The following is a 26,882-nucleotide window of genomic DNA, read 5'->3' as shown; positions in this document are numbered from 1 at the left end:
CTGTATTGAGGTTGATGATGCACGGAGAGACCGAGGGAAGCTACGTCCCACTCGACTGGGATGAGGAGGTGGCGGCCAATGAAGGGGAGCACGAGCTTGGGGACGAAGAAGATCTTCATCACGTCGACCTGCAAGCCGCCGAGCAGCAGCCACAATACTGGCTGGTGCATAAGCTGGTCAAGGTGCAGTCACAGTCTAAGATTAGTGTTATTAATAACGGTGTTCAATGTGCATAGCACACAAGCTGGTCATGAGTTATGGGAGACTCAAGGAAACAGAACCACCCTGATTAGCTGACATGAATCGATCGAATGAACATTGAGTTGATGAAGAAAAACACGTCGCGCGGTTCTAACTTAGAATCTTTATCTCACCGTTCGTGCCTGAAGGGACATATTGAGCATCGCGTTTACCGGTTGAAGTGTAAACAAATCGCCATACAAGTAATGATGCTAACATTCATTATAGCTTATTGACAGCAGCTTAAAAAATCCCCTATATAACAAAAAAAAACGTTTAAAAGCTCTGTGTTTGGGAAATACGCCATTTATTGAACCATACAACTCAACTGCAAGATGCGCGAAGATGATGAAAAACCACAAGATGCGAGTTTAGCTATCGAGGACAGACGTTCTGTTTGGCCTCAAAGAGACTAGACGTAAAATGACGACTGCAAATAGCGATATACAGACAGTGGCTGCTGCCGTTGACGAAATTTTAACTGGGCAGTACCTGAAGGTGGGAGATGAGACCTGCTCGCTGCTGGCGCTTGTTGGGCTCAAGGAGTTGCCGCTGACGCAGGACGTCATACAGGCCGCACTGCAACGGTCGGGTGGAGTGAGCGTCCTCCTCAACATTCTGCGTACCTGTAGTCTCAAGTGTGTGGTGAGTGTCATGTGTATATTCTGAGCCTGCAGTTTCAATAACAAAATGTAATTATCCACGTTTGTAAGAGACTATTTCTTGCTCAACTATTTTATTGGTAACAATAACATGAAAAATATCAGAACATAAGTACATATATGGATGACTTAATTTGTTGAGTTACTTCTAAGTTTGCGCAGGATCGTATAGCACTACCATAATCGGGAGTTTATTGTTAGACAGCTGTTGGTCACCGTGATGCTGTGCACAAGGCTTGATAAATTTTAATTCAGTTCACTCCAGTACAGCTTCAGGAATGGCTCTCCAACATAAAAATAAGTACTAGCATTTACTACGGCTGCATCCAATCGTCTGTATGCCGCAGGAGTGCAGCGGTAGTGCCGGGAAGACCACTTGGGTGCCGTTTCTAGAAACAATTATTAATGACAAATAAAATGCACTTCTACTCAAGGTAATATCAATGGTGATTGAAAATTAAAATGACATAACAAACATCCTAAAACCTATTACACTACAACATATAAATTACTTCCATATACAGATACAAATTGAACCTTTATCCTCTATATTGTTGAAATGAAACCTTAAGGGTTTCTGACCGAAGAACTAACGTCGGATGACGAGATTCGTTCTAAAGACACGTCAACGTTGTTGTAATGACGGTAGTTTAAAGTTTGAATTAATTTATATCGTAACAATATGGATTTCATCTGATTGCGTACTTCGAACAAAAAGTAAATTTAATCAACAATACTCAAAATCGTGTTGTGTCAATGTAGAATTACGGTCGTATCTCTTCTCCTGGATTGAAAATCGGACAATTCCCAACATCGATTTGATGTTGATAGCTAATCAACACTGCAACCGTCATTTCAATAATGCTTGTTGTTGATTGCGTTGTGGATTAAGGATTTTGAAAGCTGTTTAGTAGTTATTAAAATTAGATCGTTTCAAAGCAAGTTTTGCTCACACCAAATAAGTGTCTTGAAAGTCAGATTCATTTGTCATTCCATGTAATGATAATTGCGAGAATATGTATCATATGTCAACCGATTTGCAGCGCATTTTCTCATTTATGAAAAAAATGCACTATTGTGCTCGCCATGTCCGTCTGTCCGTCCGTCTGTCTGTCCGTCCGTGACGTCACGTTTTCGTTGATGAGAAAATGCGCTCTCTGTCACTCACTGCAGTGAGTACTGAATTATATTTTTTAGATTTCTGCACGTAGTTTCAAACGAACGATACCAAACTTCACGGCTCAATTAAGTAAGATACCCCCTAAGTCTCCGATTTGATCGCGTAATCACTCATATTGGTGAAATAAATAGATAGGTTATTTTGACTATGGTCAGAAATTAACATAGCAAAAAATAGATTGAAAAAATCGGAAAAATAGTGAACAGTGGAAATTGGCCTAATCCACATGCAACTAATATACTGTACGCGTGGCGAGTGATCTGTAACACGCATAACATGTGGATAGTATAATAAGGTTAGGATAATGCAGTGGATTATGTGATGTAGGGCAATGGTTCATCATCTTTTTCGTGCATCACCTTCTATAGACTAGTGAGAATTTTCACGCTCCACCTGTCCATGTGACTCAAACAATAATGCTGATATATTATGATATTAGTCTCCAACTTCATAGATTTTTCACAGCGCACCAAGTTATCTTAAAAAATAGGAATAAATAGCACCAAATAAATATATAAGCAGGATAAAATGTTTTTTACCCATTCCCCTCAAACGCTTGCACGTACAACGGAAAGTAAACTCAATTAGTAAATAACTGTTTTCTTTAGGATCCCTGAGAAGGAAACCAACACAGGAATTTCAACAAAAGTAATGACAACAATTAAAGACAGTCTAGCACTGCGCTCCTTCTCAGAATCGGGTTGATGCAAGGTAGCGAACACTCATATCATTGAACTTGGATCTGCATATTGATCTGGAAGAGACGCTACAGGTGAGAAGCCTAGTTCACAGTAACACAAAGTGGCAAGGGAAAGCAGGATGTACTCTTGGATGTACTAGTGGATGTACTTATGGATGTACTCTTTGCCTATAATGAGTGAATAATCTTAGTTCAAGCCAATACAAAATCTACCCGATGAATGAGCATTGAACTGGCTTAATAATCGGCTTGGCTTGACCCAGCAGGTACGTCTGTTGGCATAAAATGTGATTACAAAAGCTCATTGTGTAATCACATTGTGTGAAGGATTATGCACAAGTAATTATTGTTCAGCTGGAACAGAGAATTGGATCCAATCATTGCTTTGCACTGCACCCGGTGGAACCTTGCATCCTGTTGGAACCTTGCATATCAGGGACCCCGTACGACATCTGCTGATCCAGGACACCTACAACCCGTCTTCTTTCTAGTTTTCCTTCATTTCGTTTTCTATTCAAGTAAATGTTTAGAAGTTTACTAGTGATTCGATTTGCATCTCGTGACGAGGCCAGGTTACGTAGGTGCGTTTGCGGTGGATGCATTGCTGAACTAACTCTGAACCGAAATTGGGATCTTCGATCCAAGCTTCACTTGGATTACCGGCAGAGTTGTATTCCTGATTCCTGAACAACTTCGTTCCAAAAATGCGCATGTCGAATTATACAAATCGGACGTATGGCTGATAACATGTGCCATTCTGCTAAGATAAATAATAATTTTGAGTTTATAATGTTTTGTTTCAGGTGGGATCACTGCAAGTTATAGAAACCGGCTGTCGTCACCCTGCTTTTCGACACGCTGTTTACCATCTTGGAGGCTTGCAGGTAAGTTGCATTTGTACTGTAAATGTGATCCATTTTTTTATAATCATTTTAAAAGCATACCGGTATGTGTAGAAATCAGACCCTATCATATATAAAAATACCTAAAATAATAGATAATAATAAAAACAACTAATAAAATATATATAATAACATATAAAATCAGTGGGGTGAGTGGCGAACTATTATTATTTGAATTTGAATTGCAGTACATGATATAGTACATTTATCGAATTCAAACACGGGAATTATCATAAGATAATACGTAGATCTAGAAGTTCCTCTTTAATTAAAAAAAATGTCTTCTGATCTGAGTACTTCTTAATTAGTGGGGGCCTCGTTAATTTGACAACCAATCCACGCACCCGATCGAATTCGGGCGATGCTCACCAGAATATGTCGAAAAAACATAACGACACAGCACATCGTGTAATTTTGGCCAGTTATTCTGCTCATATGTGACTGCGGCATTTTCTGATGGATCTGAAAATTCTTAAATTTATGGGAGATGTATGGAGGTCTTTGAATTTTATGGTACCATGAATTTTTGAATTTTAACTACGTTTAATTCGCAAAAAAAAGAAGTAAAATGCTTAACTGCTATGTAATAGAGCTCAACTAGATGCGATGTACCTAACAATCAAGTAGTTTTTAAATGTGAAGTAATTTGTACTTACTGGATGCGGTGAAAAAGCAGATGCCACATGTGTGCGGTGGAACAGCAGATGCCACATGTGTGCGGTGGAACAGCAGATGCCACATGTGGGCGGTGGAACAGCAGATGCCACATGTGTGCGGTGGAACAGCAGATGCCACATGTNTTCAAGTTCTACCATGAGCTGTACTTTATCATCTAAAGATTCAAGTTCTACCATGAGCTGTACTTTATCATCTAAAGATTCAAGTTCTACCATGAGCTGTACTTTATCATCTAAAGATTCAAGTTCTACCATGAGCTGTACTTTATCATCTAAAGATTCAAGTTCTACCATGAGCTGTACTTTATCATCTAAAGATTCAAGTTCTACCATGAGCTGTACTTTATCATCTAAAGATTCAAGTTCTACCATGAGCTGTACTTTATCATCTAAAGATTCAAGTTCTACCATGAGCTGTACTTTATCATCTAAAGATTCAAGTTCTACCATGAGCTGTACTTTATCATCTAAAGATTCAAGTTCTACCATGAGCTGTACTTTATCATCTAAAGATTCAAGTTCTACCATGAGCTGTACTTTATCATCTAAAGATTCAAGTTCTACCATGAGCTGTACTTTATCATCTAAAGATTCAAGTTCTACCATGAGCTGTACTTTATCATCTAAAGATTCAAGTTCTACCATGAGCTGTACTTTATCATCTAAAGATTCAAGTTCTACCATGAGCTGTACTTTATCATCTAAAGATTCAAGTTCTACCATGAGCTGTACTTTATCATCTAAAGATTCAAGTTCTACCATGAGCTGTACTTTATCATCTAAAGATTCAAGTTCTTCCATGAGCTGTACTTTATCATCTAAAGATTCAAGTTCTACCATGAGCTGTACTTTATCATCTAAAGATATAAATAATCTCTGCCCGTTGTGCATTGCCACTTGGTGCATCGAGCACTGCTTCCATTGCGTGAATCCTTTCACAAAACGAGGATTTTCGCCGGCCCTGTCACGTAATATTTTTCATAGAAGATGGAGGTTTTTCATTCACGGACATATTATATAACAATATTTTTCTTCGATCACCTCTAGCCTCAACTTTCACAGGACTCTACATATATTCAGAGCTGGGCAGCGCTACTTGAAAATGTAGCGGCGCTACCGCTACCGCTACATGCTCTAAATGTAGCGGGCGCTACCGCTACCGCTACACCCATCTGGAGATATTGGTGATGCTGCTTTTCAAAGAAGCGTCAACCTTCCTGCCGCATAAACTGCAGCGCAAGCAGTCACTGCATCCAACTGCAGCTGCCACTGCTTCTCTGCTACCTGAGGCAACGCTGCTGCACAGTACCAAGGTAATCTGCTCATATTACAGTTGCTATCATCATGCCATTAATAATTAATCTAAATTCTGCTATTTTCGCTTTCAGAGGCAAAAGTTTAGAATAATGACAACTACATTAACCTAATGATAACATATGTTTACTAAGTTTAGGGCGCTGAGCGAGATGAAGTTTATTATTTCGATATTTCTCTCTAGATTAACCCGATAGATTTATTTGTCAGGTTTTTCAGGCCGTAGAAGCTGTAGTGACACGTAAAGGCTCTCGACCCGGCAATAACGAAGTTAACAAGGATGAAGAATGATAACAAATATTTAACACGACCTATATTAGAAAATCCGACACAGGCCCAAGTACAGAATTGAGTTATCGTAAATAGCACGGATTAACACTAAAATAATAACTCAGACGCAGATCTAAACACAGGAATTGGACAGAGTTATGGTCAATAGATGACTGACACACACTGGTCAATCTCTGCTAAAATACCCGCCTCTACAGAAATGAATGAACTGCCTAACTTGAGTTTACCCTAACTGATATATCACCGGGTTTAGGACGGAGACACCGGACACTAAGGGCTGATTGACTTCTCCATAACTTGTTCTGCATTAGTTATTGTTAATCGACGGCCTCGCGGGGAATTTTCACTGTTCCCTTTACCACGTTTTACTGGTTTTCACTTTCAGAGCTGTTAAACAGTTAGGTACCAATTAAACCCAGTTTAGGCAAGGGCTTTATGGACTAGTTTCCAGTGCTCCTATAAGAATAAATAAGAAAATACGGCCTCGCGGGATCTTCGTGACTCCTTGGCTTAGCGTCACCTTATACTACGGCGAGAGTTGACAGAAGATTCTCTGAAGAAGGTCATGTCGTCGTCGATTCTTCAGAGTCGTCATCTGCTGTTGTAATCTCCGTAATCTTCGCTCCAGTGCAAATCGGTTTCAGCGGGTGTCTTCAGAATACTGTCCTCGGTCTTATGCTGGTCACCAAACTTGCTTGCAACGACGAGACGTACATACGTGCTGTCATCTATTTTAGAAAGCAATTGAAAAATCCTACCGCATCCATTCTGTGGCTGTCTGGCTTATGCTGCCTGGTGAATGTGAATACTCACCACCCGCGCTGACTATGTATTTGTTGTTCTTCAACTCTACACAGTGCTATAGTTGCGTTTTCGGTATTTATAAAGATAAATTTGATGGTGCCAACATGGAGATTTCCATTTCATCCGTGGTCGTTGTTGGCAGGATGAGGGAGGAAACAGTGATGCTTTGGAAGGACAACAGGTACAGAAGACAGCAGCGCTTGGAAGTAGAGCCAGCATCACATTAGCCATAAAGGACATACGGGGGTAAGTTACAAATTAATTTTTAATCCCTTTAGCTAAAAAGGCACATATTGGTTATATATTATGGTAACATGAGACACATATTGGTATTAACATAATGCAGAGACAGGAGAGCACTCTCCGCAATTCGCCATTATAATATTTTCATAATATTCTAACTAGTGTTTCACATACTGTATACAGTATACTACTACAAATTCAACCCTTTATTTTGCCATGATGTAGTAATGACTGTGACAGAGACGGCAGCGGCGATTCTAATGACGGGGAGGTTGATATCGATGAGATTGGTTTGTCTGAAGCCGAACTCAGAGCGCGGGAGGAAGCACTTGCCGAAGAAGGAGGGTACCTGAAGCCCAGCGACTTGTTGGAAGCCATCACGGCAACGCTCTGGCATGTGGTCTGCTCACCTCAACATGTGCAAGCTCTGTACAGTCTCGAAGCCATTCCTGTATTAGTCTCCCTACTGGATCATCCAAGCGAGAAGGTGAAACTTACATCAATTTTTGCTCACATTTCATGTTAATTGGTAAATGTAGTCATCTCTGGTCATCGGCCAATCATGGCAATAGTAGTGGTTCATTTTGTTTATTACTTGAACGACCTACAGCCGATTGGAACAGGTGTTACCTAACAGTAAGTTTATATCTCCAGGATTTAGGGACTTTATTCTTTCTGTGCTTCTGTTCCTAGCATTCAATTGTATATTTGACCGCCATACCCCATATATTGTGATTTCTATATGTCACCTACTTCTACATTATGGCCCCGAGTATTTCTAGGGGTTTTCTTCATCTATCTGCAGTACCTGTAGTCATTGTGATGACCGTCACATATTGTTTTCATCTATGAATTCCATGCTGAGGTTGTAGTCATAGTTATCTGAGTTTTTTTTGTTCTCGTCGTGGTTGCCGAAAAGTTGGTGTACCAAGTTTTGCTTTGTTTATGATAAAGAACAATCTTTGTGGCGGGAATATCGCAATGTTTGAATAGTTTTCGTGGGCGAAGGACTAATCACGAATAAAATTGGTATTATATTCAGGTGGTTAGTCAGGCGGCAGGGGTGCTGGCGGAGGCGTCTGTGGTACCGGAATGTTGTGAGCAGCTGGTGTCAGGTGACGGAGTGCGTAAGCTGGTGCTGCTACTTCGGCGTACAGCTCCTCATCTACTGCTCAACGTCACTAGGGCACTCAGGTGGAAGTTTTTCTATTCTCTTATATAACTCTTATATAACTCTTATATAACTAATCTCTATATAACTTTGCTTGCCTTAGTCTCTTGACAATGTGTAGTCGCTCGTAGGATAAATTTATCGTACATTACTTCAGATATTTGGCTCGCGATCGAAGTTACTAAAGCGTTCATCGCGGGTACCATGCAGATTTTATTTCAATGTAGATATTATTATATTGAATGTATGAGACAGCTGCTAGAATGCGTTCTGCACGTGCGGCATCAGCAACATACCTCGGATGCTACAGCGTGACCGGCATGATACGGATGGGAGTGGTCACATTGTGTTATCCAGCACGCAAAGCTCTGATGAGGGCCTGAGTCTCAAAGACGAGTTTAATTATGATGAACGAGCTAAGTAAATTTCCTGTATATGATACCATGGATCTCAGCAGTAGAGAAGTACATCAACACAGAAGCGTAAGGGATAAATAGCAAAACTTTCATAAAGCGCTTGTTATATAAACGCATTTTTGTTTGTTGCATTTTGATCATACTCGAGACGATCAGAGTGGGGATGATGTAAAAATTAATGAATTGATCGAAGATAGCAAACTCAATGGCTATGTAGCACTGATTACGACTGCTTGAACCAATAACACTGAAGCGGGTATTTGGTGGGACAAGTTGAACTGGTTTCAAGAATTAAGATATTACGTGGCGACTGAGTCTCGGCGTTTATTACACAGGTCCTGCGCTCTGAGTCGTGAGGCTCTAGCGGCGATGCTGGAGCAAGATGGTCTTCGTCTCCTGTGGTCGCATCTCAAGAGCGACGACACGCGTATTCAGGCGTCAGCCGCCAGTGCGATCTGCACCTGTCTGCACCAGGAGCCGGTCTGTGACTACTAAACATGCTCCGGGGCCATTAACACTATTCGATTTGTCAACGCCGAAAGAACTATAGCGAATTCTTCCCATAAAGCGAATAAAAATTAAATTTTTACGTTGTTCCTAAGTTATCATTAAACTTCTTTCCATAGTGCCTCGAAGATACTCTCATATTCCAGTCTTTCATTCGACAAACATGGCCTGACATTGAGCTAAATTTGCATTGTCAAGTCATTGTGTGCGCCGTTCGCTGCCCCGCAGTCGGGGTTGGCCGAGGAAGTGCGGAGCCTGGGCGGTGGCATAGAGCTGCTCGTGGCGCTGCTTGAGAGTCCCAGCGAGGCTGTGCTGTCGGCGGCATGCGCTGCCATTGCTCGAATTGCCGTAGACCCTCGGAACCTGGCCATCATGACGGACTATGGTGCCGTGACCTGCCTGTCCCGACTGGCTGTCAGGGTGGGTTTTAGTCTAATTAAACGTAGTTAGTTCTAAAATATAAAGACATTAAATGGCGAATTAATTTAATATAAATTAACATGATTGGTGTAATTATTATTGAACGCTCTTTAATTGTTGTCAATCACTGATTCGCAATTTGAATTGCCAGGTTCAGTTAATATTCTTATGTGTGCCCGGTATTATGTATTTACCAGGTGATAATGACACTGTAGCATCTGGTCCCTGCTCCACTTGGTAATGTTTAGTAATCCTTAAATCCCCAATTACATACGAGTAATCGCTTCATTGCATGACCATAAACTAAATAAATAACTCTAAATGTGTTGTCATTAAACTTAGTTACAATTAAAAACTGGATAATAATTCACTTAAGGAGATAGCCACTTAAGGTTAAGGCACCACTTTCATGCGTCGGCGACGTTTAAGCGGGTAACATAACCGCTGTTAAAAGAACAGCTACAAATTTACCAGTCATATTTCTCTATGGACAAGATGACTATTCCAATTGGATATTAGCAAATTATTTCATTGCATCGCAAATAATTTTTTTTTCAACCTTACAATTTTTCTGTATAAAAGCATTTTTTTGTCCGATTTTTTTGGGTTTTGTAGGAATAGTTTGTTTCGGAGACCAGCTCCATCATAAGTTAAAATTGTAGAGAATACTGGTACATTCAATTGAGAAAGGTCAAATTCACACGAAAGAAATTAAAAACTAAGCACGGAAAAAACGGTTCAATGAACATAAAAACCATTTGCTTAAAAATTTTAAGTGAATATAGACTATAAACGTTAATACAACAATTTTCCTTCAAAAATATGAAGAGATGTCAAACTTCTTTAATGAAAAGAAGCAGTAATGGAATTGAGGACTTTGAAATCGTTCTTCGCATTTCATGAATAAGATTTTCAATGCACAGGACATTTATCAGACGATCTATCAAATCAGTGCAAAATACAATAAATGGTTTTTCTATTATTATCCTCAGTAACAGTTCCAGCATGTCGTTTAGACAAGTGTTTTTTTTTTTTATTTTAGTAGACCTTAAAATCACAGGAATCCCATTTCGAATGGGAAACTAACTCTTGCTAATCGAGAAGCAACCATGCAATCAAATCAGTCTCGGTCATGCAGAAACTGGACGACGTAAGGTAAATTTTCGTATAAAGTAATATTGACAAATAAAATTTTCGTATAAAGTAATATTTTCGTAAAAAGTAATATTTACAAATTTGTAGACGCAGCTTATCACCTTAATTTTAACACCATCTACCTGAAATAAATAGGATGGGAGTCTGTACAGGACGTCCTTTCGAAGCTTTGGTAGTGAATTGGGTGAGTGGCGAACTATTATTATTTGAATTTGAATTGTCTTACATGATATAGTACATTTAGCGAATTCAAACTCGGGAATGATGATAAGCTAATATGTAGATCTAAAAACTAACCGTCTATCACGCACCCGATTGATTTCGGAGGCTGCTGACCAAAATACATGTCAGAAAACATAACAACGACACAGCACATTGTGTAATTTTGGCCAGTTCTTCTACTTATATGCCACTTAAATACGATTGGGTAATCAGATTTAATATGACGGCATCTGGATCTTTAAAATTGCAATAAAATAAAAGGCAATTTGACAATATTGAGGGACGTATATTTCCAACATAAAAACGTCCCAAAGTGTGTCATTCATGATTCTACTTCCGTAATAAACACGATCTGAATTGGCATCATAACAAACAGAAAATGATGCATTTTCTGAAGGGGCTGAAAATTCATAAACTTTTGGGAGATGTATGAAGACTTTGAATTTGATGGTACCATAAATTCGCGAACTTCACCTACGTTGCATTCGCAGAAAAAAGACGTAACACGCTTGACTGCTGGGTAATGGAGCTCTACTAGATGAGATGTACCAATCAAGTACCTTCAAAATGTGAAGTAATTTGAACATATTGTGCACGGTGAAAAAGCAGATGCTACATGTGTGCGGTGAAACAGCATATGCCACATGTGTGCGGTGAAACAGCAGATGCCACATGTGTGCGGTGGAACAGCAGATGCCACATGTGTGCGATGGAACAGCAGATGCCACATGTGTGCGGTGGAACAGCAGATGCCACATGTGTGCGGTGGAACAGCAGATGCCACATGTGTGCGGTGGAACAGCAGATGCCACATGTATGCGGTGAAATAGAAGATGCCACATGTATACGGTGAAACAGCAGATGCCACATGTGTGCGGTGAAATAGCAGATGTCACACGTGGGCTGGAACAAGCAGATTAAGCATTCCTTATTCCTTAGTATTTCTTCGGGATGTAGCCGTCCCAGGCCATGCACGATGGATAACCGCCTCTGACATGAGCAGAAGTATACGATATATTTGCGTGGTACAGCAGTAAATGATATATATATTCACGGCTGAGAAATAGTGGATACGAGTGTGAAAAGCTGTATTGGACAATGTTGTGCGATGGTTGACTAAATGCGTGCTGTAGTGGATGATGCAAACGGTCCCACAGTTACGAAGATCTACGTAACTGTGAGCCCCGTAAGATGGCACTCGACATCAGAGACACAAATGCTCTTTATTTTTGTGCAGGCGTTGCAACAGCTGGTGCAGCATCGGGAGGTGCAGGTGCGAGGTCTTGCAGCTTCGGTTCTGGCAAAGGTCTGCCGTCTGCCCGGCGCGCGTAGCGTCGTCATCAGGAGCGGCGCCGTCAGCGTAATTGTCAGTAAAGGTTGAGCTTAACTTGGCAGCTGCTGATCTAAGCAAGCTTAGCAGAACTAAATCTGGTGTAATTTCAAGTTTTTAAAACCCAGATGCAAAACATGGCGGGGGATCTGTGATGATCTGGGGTGCTATTTGACCTATTTCTTGAGAATCGGCAGACCAATGATTTCTCTTCATAGAAGAATCAACAGTCATAATATTCTAGCGACACTCACGGGTACGAGACTGTACATAAATCAGGTAGTCCAAGAAGGCACAGAGCACTGAACAAATACAACAGAATAATAATAAATGAAAAATGAAACAGAAGCCGGCAAAAATTGAGCTGAATAGCACTGATAAATGGATCACTCAGGTGGAGCTGCTAAGGCTGGAGCCGACGAGCTCGACAGGGGTGGGTGGCGGCGTGACGGCGGCGGGCGGCGTGGTGTCTGCGGCGGCCATGGTCCTTACGGCTGTCGAGGCGGCGGCCCGCGCAGTGTGGGCGCTGAGCGGCGCTGCTCAGGGCAGGGCAGAGTTATTCAGAGCCGGCGTGCTCACAACTCTGCCACAGCTGCTGCAGTACAACAGCGCAGTGTTGCAGCAAGCTGTTATTGGCTGCCTCGAGCAGTGTCTAGTCGAGGTAAATCTCTCTACAATCTCCATACTGTATCATATACTTTCGTCAGATAACCACGGTGCTATATAACCATTATAATATTTATAACCATATCACCATTATATAACCACGGCATAACCATTATAATTCCAAATTCAGGAAATCCAAATTAAATTAATTTAATCTCAAATTGCATGGGATTTGTTTTTGCAATTTCAACCCTGTTTTATCGATTTGATGTGAATAAATTTAAACTCAAGAAAATATGCATTTAAGGATAAAGTTTGATAATAAGCGTTTTTCCATACCCATTTAAGCCGGTATACCGAGAAGCGTCGGATAGATCAGGCCTGACTTCCTCCCTCGTGGGCTTCCTGCTACACTCGTCCCCTCGTCTCCAGTGCCTCGCAGCGCAGGCCCTCGCCAAGGTCAGCACTTCAAGTTCTACCATGAGCTGTACTTTATCATCTAAAGATTCAAGTTCTACCATGAGCTGTACTTTATCATCTAAAGATTCAAGTTCTACCATGAGCTGTACTTTATCATCTAAAGATTCAAGTTCTACCATGAGCTGTACTTTATCATCTAAAGATTCAAGTTCTACCATGAGCTGTACTTTATCATCTAAAGATTCAAGTTCTACCATGAGCTGTACTTTATCATCTAAAGATTCAAGTTCTACCATGAGCTGTACTTTATCATCTAAAGATTCAAGTTCTACCATGAGCTGTACTTTATCATCTAAAGATTCAAGTTCTACCATGAGCTGTACTTTATCATCTAAAGATTCAAGTTCTACCATGAGCTGTACTTTATCATCTAAAGATTCAAGTTCTACCATGAGATGAACTTTATCGTCTAATGATATAAAATTATAAATAATCTCTGCAGGGTTGTGCATTGCCACTTGGTGCTTCGAGCACTGCTTACATTGCGTGAATCGTTTCGCAAAACGAGGAGTTTCGCAGGAGATGTTACGTGATATTTTTCATAGAACATGGAGGTTTTTCATTCACGGACATATTATATAAACATTATTTTTCTTCGATCATCTCTAGTCTCAACTTACACAGAACTCTATTAAACAGCTCACGCTAGTTTCCTCGAGCCGTAGGTATATTTTGAACGCAATCATTAAAATTCAATGACCCATGTCTGAAGTTCGCCAATCGAGTACTTGAAATGTATATGAGCTCCTCAGTTCGAAATTGAGTTGAAACTCGTCACTTGGTCACTTTAGTACTCAGAGTTAATCCTAAAAACCGTGCCTTCATTTACCTTAAAAATGATTTCTTCGTTACCATTTAAAGAGATTTTTGAAAAATATATTCACTTACTTTAAAACATTAGTCTCATCTACTATTATGGATTGAAACTAGACTATTATAACTTTGCTTGCCTTAGTCTCTTGACAATGTGTGATCGGCAGGCCAGTCGCTCGTAGGATAAATTTATCGTACATTACTTCAGATATTTGGCACGCGATCGAAGTTACTAAAGCATCCATCGCGTGTTCCATGCAGATTTGATTTCAATGTAGATATTCCTATATTGAATGTATGAGATCAGCTGCTACAATGTGTTCTGCACGTGCGGCATCAGCATCATTCCTCGGATGCTACTGCTTGACCTCGGATGTAAATATTAATGAATTGATCGAAGTTAGCAAACTCAATGGCTATGTAGCTCTGACAACGACTGCTTGAACCAATAATGTTGCAGCGGGTATTTGGTGGGACAAGTAGAACTGGTTTCAAGAATTGAGATATTAAGTGGCGCCTGAGTCTCAGCGTTTACTACACAGGTCTTGCGCTCTGAGTCGCGAGGCTCTAGCGGCGATGCTGGAGCAAGATGGTCTTCGTCTCCTGTGGTCGCATCTCAAGAGCGACGACACGCGTATTCAGGCGTCAGCCGCCAGTGCGATCTGCACCTGCCTGCACCAGGAGCCGGTCTGTGACTACTAAACATGCTCCGGGGCCATTAACACTATTCGATTTGTCAACGCCGAAAGAACTATAGCGAATTCTTCCCATAAAGCGAATAAAAATTAAATTTTTACGTTGTTCCTAAGTTATCATTAAACTTCTTTCCATAGTGCCTCGAAGATACTCTCATATTCCAGTCTTTCATTCGACAAACATGGCCTGACATTGAGCTAAATTTGCATTGTCAAGTCATTGTGTGCGCCGTTCGCTGCCCCGCAGTCAGGGTTGGCCGAGGAAGTGCGGAGCCTGGGCGGTGGCATAGAGCTGCTCGTGGCGCTGCTTGAGAGTCCCAGCGAGGCTGTGCTGTCGGCGGCATGCGCTGCCATTGCTCGAATTGCCGTAGACCCTCGGAACCTGGCCATCATGACGGACTATGGTGCCGTGACCTGCCTGTCCCGACTGGCTGTCAGGGTGGGTTTTAGTCTAATTAAACGTAGTTAGTTTTAGAATTTAAAAAAATTAAATGGCGAATTAATTTAATATAAATTAACATGATTGGTGTAATTATTATTGAACGCTCTTTAATTGTTGTCAATCACTGATTCGCAATTTGAATTGCCAGGTTCAGTTAATATTCTTATGTGTGCCCGGTATTATGTATTTACCAGGTGATAATGACACTGTAGCATCTGGTCCCTGCTCCACTTGGTAATGTTTAGTAATCCTTAAATCCCCAATTACATACGAGTAATCGCTTCATTGCATGACCATAAACTAAATAAATAACTCTAAATGTGTTGTCATTAAACTTAGTTACAATTAAAAACTGGATAATAATTCACTTAAGGAGATAGCCACTTAAGGTTAAGGCACCACTTTCATGCGTCGGCGACGTTTAAGCGGGTAACATAACCGCTGTTAAAAGAACAGCTACAAATTTACCAGTCATATTTCTCTATGGACAAGATGACTATTCCAATTGGTTGTTAGCAGTCATTATTTCATAATAAGAATATTTATCCTTTCTTCTACAAAGTATTTCCTTGCATCGCAACGTGAGAGCAACGCAATAATAATTTTTCAACCTTGCATTTTTTCTGCAGAAATGCATTTTTATGTGAATTTTTCGTGTTGAGAAGGGCTTGTGCAGTTGTGTGTCGTAAAAATTTCTGCCTCTTTGTCCGCTGTGGACAGGACCTATGAAAATGAACAACACGGTCCAAAATTTGGAGTCCGACTAATTTTTTTTACTGAAAGCGGCTTATTTAAACAAATAAATTTACTGTAATAATCAAGGTAAAAAAGAAACTTTACTATTTACTGACGGAAGTTTGTGAAACTTCGTACACATTTGTAAAAGAGCAAAAGAAGAAAATTTTGCATCTATGAATTTAAAAAATGAAAGAAAACGTGAATTGCATAGAAAACGGTAGAAGTGGCTTCCCGTCGTTTGGGTTTGCAAAAAGCCCTCCCCCAAGTTTTTTCTTATTTAATCCATACCATGTACAAATCAGAAAAGAAATCTTCCTTATAGAATTGAAAGAAAATCAAGAATTTAAAAGAAAAGAAAACGTCAAGTAAATTCGTCATATCACCACTAAAAATGTTCTGGAGACCAGCTCCATCATAAGGTAAAACTGAAGATAATACCTCCATTTAATAAAAGTTAGATTCACACGAAAGGGATTGAAAACTATTTACTGAAGAAAAACGGTTCAAAGAACATAAAAACCATTCGATTAACAATTTTAAGTGAATATAAACTATAAACGTTAATACAACAATTTTTCCGTCAAAAAATATGCAGAGTTGTCAGACTTCTAGAATGACAAGCACCAGTGATGGAACTGAGGAATTTGTAATCGTTCTCTGGCGTAGTCACGTCACATTGTTCAGCGCAAAGGCGCACAGCAAAATGGAGCGGTTGAGCAGGAATCCGTTCAGCTAGGGGCCATACTTTCAAAAATCACCAAGTGAACGTATAAGTACTTACGCTCTTTTTTCTTGTCCATGTTTGGTGGATTTTACTTAAAAGGCCGTCAATAATTATTGGTTCATGAACATACGATCTCTTAACTTTTTTGAAAGTATAGGCCCAGAACGATATCTCCCGCCCTGGTTTCTACATCCGGAAGTACGGATGTAGAAGTTCCGCGACGTCATTCCGACTTCTGTTAACGCGCATAACTGTATTCATTAACCAGGAAAGAACGCATCAGGCCAGGAAAAACATCCATATACCTGAAAAAGGAACCTTTATTGATGACATTATTCACCAGTATCACATGCCACTAATGCCAGTTATAATTCTACAAATATTTCACGAATAAGATTTTCAATTCACAGGGCAATGTTCCAGACGAGCATTCGAAGTAGCGCAAAATACGATAAAAAGTTTTTCTACTATTAACCTCAGTAACAGTTCTAGAATGTCGTTTAGACAAGTGTTTTTAATTTTTATTTTAGTTGACCCTAAAATCCCAAGAGACCCACTCCGAATAAAAATATATCGGATTAATTCAAATTTACAGTGCATATTGAATGTGAATCGAATTCTATAGCCGCGGCGTATAGAAGTTTGGAGAGCGTTCAATCCAAAATGAAATGAACAAATGCTAAGGAAATTTTGCCCAAGCCTGTAAATTATGTCGCTTTGCGATACACGAAAGCTTAAAAACAACAGTAAGATTTAGTAATTGTAATTTCTAGCTAGTTTTTGTTTAGTTAAAATAGTTTAGTTACTGGAAAAAAAGAAAAAAAAATTCAACAATGATTAGTTCAATGGCTTAAAAGACCCCAACAAAGTACGAAACTAATTTCTGCGGTATTTTCACAATTCTATCGAAGTTAATTTAGAGAAATGGACAATAATTTTTCTAACAAAAGTTTCCATAGCAACACAGAAATAAATATCAGATGTTAATTTATTTTTCAAGAATTTGAGCGAACTCTTACTAATCCAGAAGCAACCATGCAATCAAGTCAGTCTCAGTCATGCAGAAACTGGGGGACGTAAGGTCAATTTTCATTTAAAGTAATATTTACAACTTTGTGGACGCAGCTTATCACCTTAATTTTAACACCATCTACCTGAAATAAATAGGATGGGAGTCTGTACAGGACGTCCTTTCGAAGCTTTGGTAGTGAATTCGGAGCAATATGTGGTTAAGCATGAAACCCAACTCTTCTAAACCGTGGCCCTAAATTCGAATCATTAGGGAGATCGCTTCAAACAGAGCCAGATGAATTATTGAGTCACTTCGGTGCCTTTTAAATGGATAAAAACTAAATTTTCAAAATTTTGGACTCGATTATTTCTCACTTCCCCAAATTTCCATTTTGTCGTTCACCCGCGACACATCAAAGGCCAACAAGTCAACTTTATAAAGGACATTCGAGCAACTGAACATTCGAGGGCATTGGTGCAAACTCAGTATGTCATTTGGTTTTCGACTGTAATGATTTTTATGAGGTCTTGATAAACAGGTCTAAAGTTAAATAAAAAAATAGAGACTCTAATTATAATATCGAGATAAAATCAGATATAATTACAAGCCGTGCAGAATAAGTTTTCTTCAAGTCATTATATTTTCCCTCTTTGTGACCGAAGGATAATGAATAGTTCAGCGGCTAGAATACTATCAATATTCCCTGTCGTAATGTGAAGCGTGCAATATGGTGCATGGACACTACACTGTCTGTCATTTCACTGACGATATGCCTGGCTAGCGCAGCTGATGCAGCAGCGAGCAGAGAAGCCACAGCCGAGCTACAAAGTCGAGTCACCAGCAAACAAACATCAGGTTTTCTACTCTAGTCCAAACCTTATTTCTCTACTTATATTTTTGCGGTCATTTGATTATTACTTGCAGAATCGCTGAATACTTTTTTGCCTCCTTAACTTTCATTCACGCAGTACGTTTTTTACTGCTAATGACAATCTAGCATTTGTGGAATCTCAAAGGCAGCTGTCTATTGTCTTATTGGATTCTGAAGCCAGTTTTTTTTGTAGCTATACCATGAACTTTGTCACTGGTAAGAAGAGTTCCGCATTATGACCTCGTCTCTCAGAGGCGTCGCTTGGTGGTTCCTCCTTATTTTATGCGCAGGCTATGTTTCCACTCTATATATTGGCTTGTTTTTGATTCAGCCTATTTTAACTCTTTTATCGGGATATTTTAAATTCTGATTTTTCTTGCGCATTAAAGTTTATTCTTTGGATAGAATAATTGCTGGGAGGACAATTAAATTGGGCACAAGCTAATTGATTACGCTTGCAATTTTACCCGCTTGCTAAACTTCAATGAGCGTAGAATTGGAATAAATGCTTCCTGCATTGTATTATAAAATGTCTGTTACACCGCATAGACGCATCTCTGGCTAATCCCTTTGATCACATGTTTTAATTTTCACTGTAATATTTTAGATATTAGTTGCTTGAAAGGCTCACTGTGAAAGAGTTGACGCGGTGTTTGTACAAGAGCTAGAGCGAATTCTTGCTAATTGCGACGCAACCAACCATGCTTTCAAGTGTGTTTTATGTAGTCATGCACAAACTGGTGGTAGTATAATAATATTGTTTATCATATTATTTGCCGATCTTTTGACTGAACTAAATTCGTAGCGGAACGAGTTCATTTATATTCATTCCAGCTGTTAAAAAAATAAAGTCCAATGTTTTTTTCAAGAATTAAAAAACATTCTGATGGATTAAAAACATTTCAAGAATAAAAAACATTCAAAAATAATTTCCGATTCTACCTTAATCACATTGTTTTGGGACATTTTAATTTTTCAGATTTGTGGGTCTGAATTTCGATTATAATGTGCGCTAGACAGCCTCAATTCTAGGTCCGACCTCTGTGGAGTTCAACAGCAGAAGAGAGAGCTTTCTACCAGTTCTTTCAACATTGAACCGGAATTATTGCAGATCTTACGTTGCATTTCCGGCAGATCTTAAATTACTTTCCAATCGTGGAATTGATATTTTATGACAAATGGTTTAAAGAAACGTAACTGGATCGAAAACTATCTTAACTCTACCATTTTCGGGAAATTTTTCTCGTATTCACTCATTTTATTTAGATCATCGTTTTTTTCTTCTAAAATTCTTATTGCCATTAACTATTTAAATAAATTTGTGCATTCTTTATTAACATCGATTTTCTTCGGGGATCTGTGCAGGAGCCTATAACATTGAGGCGGGGTGCATGGGAATTCCTCGAATCGTTTACAATTATATAATTATCGACAAATTATGATCATATACCTGATCTAATACATCAGTTATGTTCTATTTTTTGTACAAGAATTCAGATATAGCAATAACGAATGATAATAATTTGTGGTTGGATGTGAAGTCGTGGTTAAATATGTTCAATTGCGGGCATAGCGATACATGTACTCTCTTTCTTAGATGAAATAAAACGGGCAAACATTGATCCGTAATGAAATATAAATGTTTTTTTTTTTGCCAGCTTAACCTATATGTATCAGACTGCTTTCAGTGCTGTTTGGAATTAATCATTATTTTGATTAAAAATAAAGAAGCACTCTTGTCCAAGTATTTGTTGCTCTTATAGCTACAATAAAGTAGATAGAGGGTCATTTTGCAGTATCATAACAATGTTTGTTAAACTTGTTAACTTTACACTAGCACACAAAAATACTGACAACAGCCGATGAGTGGCGTTGTGAAGAATTTTTTCGTTGACAGGAAAATAGCACCCTCCGGCCCTTCTTGGCCGAAGCCATCGCTGCTTGCTGCATCTCCCGTGACACTGGACTCTTGTTTGGTCGGGCTGGCGCAGTCGCTCCACTAGTACAGTGAGTACCAAAAGAGGCGCCTATTGTTCTAATACTAATTAAGATACAAGGAACCGAACTGTATAACCATGGACTATTTTTAAACTCTATCCACCAAGTATAACATATCTACCTGAGATCCATGTTTGCGGTTATCGATAAAATTCATACTAACGTAGAATTATTGCTTTTCGGCCTACACTCAAAAAGTACCTAATATTGATCTTAGAGATATAGTCTCAATTTAAACTGGTTTCAATTCGCTAGATCGCTCGCTAGATCGCAATTGCAAAAAATCTGTTTGTTTTAACCTGGAGTTTGATAGTGGATCATTAGTGCTCCCGTTTATAAGAATAATTAAACTATGCTTCTTAATTTATTGTTGAGCAGCATAGATACGGAGAAGCAACTGCTTGCAGTCTACATCGCACTTGTCGGGGAAGAATGCTACCCTATCACAATCGATCCTGTCTCTTAATTAGCGAGCGTCAGTGATTGCAGCCGAGGTTAACATGTTACATTCACTGCTAAAACATTGTGCCAGAAATAAGCCTGATCGCACAGTGCTCCCCTTCCCCCGAAGCTAATAGTGATTCCATTTCTTGGTGCCTGGACTCTCTAAGAGCATTATTTAGCAGCCTCTCAGAAGTAAGTAGGTGTCTCTAAAAACGTGTGACTTATCCATTTTCATACCTCAGTTGCTACCAATTTCTGTATATATAACTGTACTGCATCATTTACCTGTGTTTTCGCTCCCTCCCCCTTCCCTCATCCTCATGCCTCCTCCGGCAGAGGGCGTCCCTGTTTCGAACCCATCCCGGGAGGCAAGACGAAGCAACCCCCATCATCATCATCATCACGACCTCGACTTTCATCTCATTCATCACGTCACCTTCTCATCATTCTACGCCACATCATCAGCTCATCACCCTACGCTTACAACTACACAGGGCAGGCAGACACCACCAAACACATGCAGGGCGGAACCTCATTAGTACTTAATAAATATAAAGAATCCCCCAAAAAATCCTGTTTTCCCTAAAATGTATGCTAGGATCCAACACAACACAAATCGTCCCATGCATCAGAAACAATATCTAGCACAACACACATGAACAAAAAGAAACCAATTCCGCAAGCGCTGGTAAGACATTCACCCAGAAACACACTGACAATGAAGATTTTGACCCTGATCATATCTGCATCATACAACATCATGTAAACAATTACAGACACTTCATTCACTCGTACAATTACGACGACCTTACCCGACTCCATCCGGTAGACTCTACATCAAAACATTACAGGGCACACTAAAACGTTCAAACAGAAAACACCTGGTCTCATAGACATCGCTGCCCTCCTACTCAAACACTTGATCCATTACGTGTTATTATACGAGTACATACATTTGTATAGTCAATCACTCCATATCCACTGGCTATGTCCTCAACTCATTAAAACACGTCATCATTATCTTACTCCCTAAACCAAACGCACACAACAATAAGTCCATAACTAAGAACCGATTTCACTGTTAGACATTGTAAAGGCATATTTCCGCCCAACTATTCTTTCCCTACAGTAGTTAACGTCTGTTAGCATTGCGGAAAGGGAATCAGATGATGTTTTCCCGCGCTCAACAAGTGAACTACGTGAAACATTGGTATAATTAGGGAAAGATAGTGAGGATTCTTTGTTTGTTATACCTAAATTGTTTGCTTTTCTAATTGAAATAAACATATTTGGCTATGCTTGACAATTCATATTTATTTGGCATTCTTCAACAGGTCAGCCCTATACGGTTGCATCTCCATTCCGCAAGTTATCATCTTAGTTTTGTTCCCTGTCTTAATCATTTTCATTTTAGAGTTTGTTATCTCTGTTTGAATTGTTCTGTAAAGTATAAATTTTGCGTTTCCATCCTGCATCTCACCCCAGATAACTGCATAGAACCTGTTTTCTTGACAGATATACACGGAAAACTTTTAGACAGAATACTAAACAACGGAACATACGAACACTTCAACATTCGCAGCACGCAATTTACAAGACAACAATTTAAGGTTTCAGGAGAAACAGAGGGACACACACAGAATTAGCCACATTCCAAGAAACACTCTCCATATGCTGAGCATAAAGACATAGTATGCTGTAATGTGACCATATCCTTAGATAAGGTATGGCTCATTGGACTACAACACCAATCCATTCAACTTAATCTCCGCCCGTCGTTTACAAAAACACTTCAAGTCTACTGCACAGACAGAGGAACATCTTCAGAAGGCAATCACATGGGTCCTTCTCATCAACTCCCCACTGGTGTCCCTAAAGGACTTGTCCTTCCATACTCTCTACAGCTTCTACGTCCACGACCCCCACCCAAATCCATGTGAATAAATTTGAATGTGGACAAATTGTGTGAATATATAGATTTCATATTTATGAATAGGTTTTGATGTATAGTGCACCATTAGTTATTTTTCTATTTCATTAGTTGAAGAGTAGAGAAGATTTGCCGAGTTTATGGCGACAAGGACTTCTTGAATTTTCTAAACATAATGAAGCGCAAGTTACTAAAGCCAAAAAAAGTGCTGGGGATGATCAGACGCTCCTGCGAGAACCTTGATGCAGAAACGATGACGTTTTGTATTATGTGTCTCTCTCGTGCGCTGCACTTTGAATGCGGAAACGCCGTGTGGTGCAAAAAAGGATAATTCGAAGCTTAAAGAGCATGTCTCTTGAAAAAATTAACGATTATGAAGCTTTCAAGTCATTATCGGTGTCTGCTTGGCGACCACATCGAAGACTTCATGTATACTCATGAATTATACGAGATTCCAGAAGAATTACTAGAATCTGAAATAAGTACCAGTACCAAAGACCACAGTTAGAAACAAAAATAACTGTGGTGCAGCTCATATATGTGACGATAATTCTCGCTTCGTCACGAAGTATGGTACACTCAGGTACAGACTCCCTGATGGCATTGTTGATGTTCCGAATATGCACGTGATCAAAAACAGACTAAGATGAAGAAATGCTGAGGTATACCGTATATGTTTTGACTTGAAGTGCCCACCTCCTCAAAAAATTGTTGGATGTCCAGTAGCTACCCAGCTACAATGTCATTTTTAGATATAACTGGTCAAAAAGCTAGTTCTCAGATCTCCAAAGAGATAACACATGAACATTGTATCGGCAGCAGGCCCAACTCAGCTTATTAATCAATGCCGATGTTGCTATATCATGCAATGCTATGACAATCGCCCAGTAGTTAAAAGCAATTACTTGCTGCTCAAACATCGTTCCATTAAGGATTTAATATGGTAAGATGAATCATACTTTGGCCACCTCATGCTTTCAGGTACTTGGAGACGAGCGAAAGCCAAGTGAGACGGCCTACTTGCCGGGCTCTCCATCGTCTCTCTCTTGAGCCCGAAAACTGCGTGACACTTCATCAGAGCGGTGCAGTACCAGTAAGTTTCTTAAATCAGTAAAAATTAATGTATTAATCGATAAATTGTTTCGGCCTAACATGCAAAATTGAGAATCATTCAATAATGTGGATATGTTTTAATAACTTGGATTCACTGCAGTTATACGAACCATAATGTACTTCTCCGTTCGTGATAAAATTACATTCTTATCACCCTCCCTTTTCTCACTCATTTTGAGCATTTTCCCTTTTTCTCACTCTCTCTGTCCCAATGGAGCTTCTGCTGGAGATGTTGAGTTCTGACGACGACGTCGTTCAAGAGGCGGCAGCTGATTGTCTCCGTAACATTAGACTGCTAGCGCTGCGTCGATGTCGGGGCAAGGGCGTTATCCCCATCTTCGACTTTAATGCTTGTTAAGTGTTAACCGGCATTGATTCACTTATATCTTTTTCGCTAGGGTATAATAAGGGCCTCTGCTCATTTGGTGTTTTTTCAATTTTAGACAACCCATCGTCGATTTACCTGAAACGAGATTGCATATTCAATGTTATTGCTATATTAGCATTAAAGTTTCATTTGTTGATTAGAATCTTGTCTTGTGATCAGAAGCAAAACATTGCGAAGTATTTGACGCTATGGTTGAAAATATCTATACGCGTAGAATTTTAGAGGCAACAAAATGCAATGAAACTCTTTATTATTATAACCGAAACATGCTTTGAATTAATGTCATTTGAAGGGTTGAATGCACATCTGAGGTAACCCTGCAAAATCGGCACATCAGCCCCAGTGCACGAATAAGTAGGGAGTTACGGGCGCATCAGCGCGCGTTGAGTGCGGCCTAAGAATGTATAGAATGTTTTTTTTGGTAAACATTTAACGACTCTAATCAGCTTATGTTTGCAAACCTGTGTTATTCTTTTGGTGTTATGCTATACGCTAACATTTAAGTAAACGGAAATCATTTTGCCTCTGGTAATTATCACTATAGCCCCGATTTAGCTAGACTTGACGAGCAATTATCTCAAATTTGACTCTATTTGAAGTTGATGAAGTTAGGATTTTAACTTAAATTCTCTGTTATGATTCTGCCTGACTAAAACCAAGCTTTCTCTGACAAAAATCGGCCGGGAATAAGTTTTTTTAGGCTGCAGTCTTGCGAATAGAATCACTGCAGCTAAGTAGCGTAGGGATGTTTTGAGAATGGGACGCCTGCCGTGCTTCGAATGGACTATCATGATACCTTCCCTCAATAAACATAGCCTATAACACTTCTCGACTAACATTATCAGCCGCAAGCCACCAGACAGATCACATCCATTGAATAATATCAATCAGCCCACAGGAAATTAACCTGACGTATTTTCAGATAGCATAGTTCTGTTCCAAAATTTATCGTCCTTCGACAAGTGGCCGTTCGACCGAGGGCTGGTTCGACCTACGGCCTAGATACGTACTGCTTGAAGTGTTGAAGGCTGCGTTCCGGAAGGCAGGAATCATGATGGTCCATTACATCCAGGGCAGTAGTGGTCTTCGGCAGGCGACCCGAGTATAGTCAAATTGCCCGCAAACGTGTGATAAGCACGGTTATTAACTGAAATCATGAGTCACCGGAGGTGAAATCTGCCGACTTCCGTCCTAACAATATCTTTAAATCAGTACGTATTGAACATATATAACAATAAGAGTTCAAACTCAACTACCAGTCTTTTCAAAGAAAGGCCTAAAAACGTATAACTGTCAAATGTTCATTATGGTAATATTTCCTCTTCCTTTGCCTTGGCAATATAGTTATACCAGCGCCTCATATTATCACACCTCATCGCTCATTGGAAGCAATAGATTAGCAATCGATAAACACGTTGGCGGCGATTGCCAAGTCAGTCCGTTTGCCATACGGGCGACAGGTTCACTCAAACTTGTTTATCTACAGTAGTTCAGTTCCCCGGAAGATAGCAAAGGTAAAAGTTGTGTGCAGCTTGAAGGCAGCAATTTTTGAGTGAGGAAAAATGTCATCACATCAAAATGTAATACTTGGAAAACTGAACATGTAATGATTTAATGATATTAAAGAAAGTATAAATTAAAAAAACGGTTAAATAAATACGAAAAAGAATTTCAACTAGGGTACTGGAGTCTGTTATCCGGATCATCGAATCTGATAATATACCGTAATCTGGGAGTGATTATAGACAATAAGCACTACTTCAAGGAGCATGTCACTCAGTGCACAGCAGAAGCAAACAAAGTCGTCGGTATCATTCGCAGAACTTTTGATCACCTAACCGAAAAGACATTCGTTCAACTGTTTAAGAGCTTGGTACGCCCACTTCTTGAGTACGAGCACTGCGTGTGGCAACCAACACACGAGACTCTGTAGTGATATAGAAGACGTGCAGAGGCGAGCAACAAAACTTTTGGCATCATTAAAAGACAAACCCTACTCAGATAGGCTCAAGACCTGCATGGCTACTATGACGTCTCACGCCCGAGTTTTGCAATAGCTACAGCAAGAGACCTCCGAGGAAATTCTCTCAAACTCCAAAAGAGCCACTTTAGACTGAACATTAGAGGTAATTTTTTCTCTCAACGTATTATCACAAACTGGAACAGCTTGCCAGAGAATGTCAGAGAACCATCTGTGGATACTCTTAAGAGTCGCCTCGATAAACATTGGCTTCATCTGCCTACTCTCTATGCTCCATCATGCCAGAACTAGACACCAACATTTTTTTTGCAACCCAGCCTCCCCCGCATTGTGCTAATAGTACAAAAGTTAGTAGTCTTGGAGAGACGAACAGGCCTCTGAGAAAGGCCGCGAGCGTCTAACTTGTCAAGTCA

At 39.7% G+C, this 26,882-nt stretch overlaps 1 protein-coding gene across 1 annotated transcript; it reads left to right on the top strand.

The window, feature by feature from the left end:
• The first annotated feature begins 17 nt into the window (after positions 1 to 17).
• Positions 18 to 25,320, top strand: LOC108673722 (outer dynein arm-docking complex subunit 2). Its single transcript, XM_047885182.1, has 13 exons — positions 18 to 182; positions 730 to 885; positions 3,586 to 3,666; positions 4,414 to 5,206; positions 5,568 to 5,674; positions 6,913 to 7,016; positions 7,254 to 7,500; positions 8,056 to 8,207; positions 8,936 to 9,080; positions 9,336 to 9,527; positions 20,513 to 20,622; positions 23,969 to 24,080; positions 24,318 to 25,320. The coding sequence occupies exons 1-13, from the start codon at positions 18 to 20 to the stop codon at positions 24,456 to 24,458; spliced, it is 2,505 nt and encodes an 834-aa protein (XP_047741138.1). The 3' UTR covers positions 24,459 to 25,320.
• The last annotated feature ends 1,562 nt before the right edge of the window (positions 25,321 to 26,882 follow it).

Source organism: Hyalella azteca, unplaced genomic scaffold, assembly GCF_000764305.2.
Source record: "Hyalella azteca isolate HAZT.00-mixed unplaced genomic scaffold, Hazt_2.0.2 contig17243, whole genome shotgun sequence".
In the NCBI taxonomy this organism is placed as follows: Eukaryota; Metazoa; Arthropoda; class Malacostraca; order Amphipoda; family Hyalellidae; genus Hyalella; species Hyalella azteca.
This window is presented reverse-complemented; position numbering and strand designations above follow the sequence as displayed.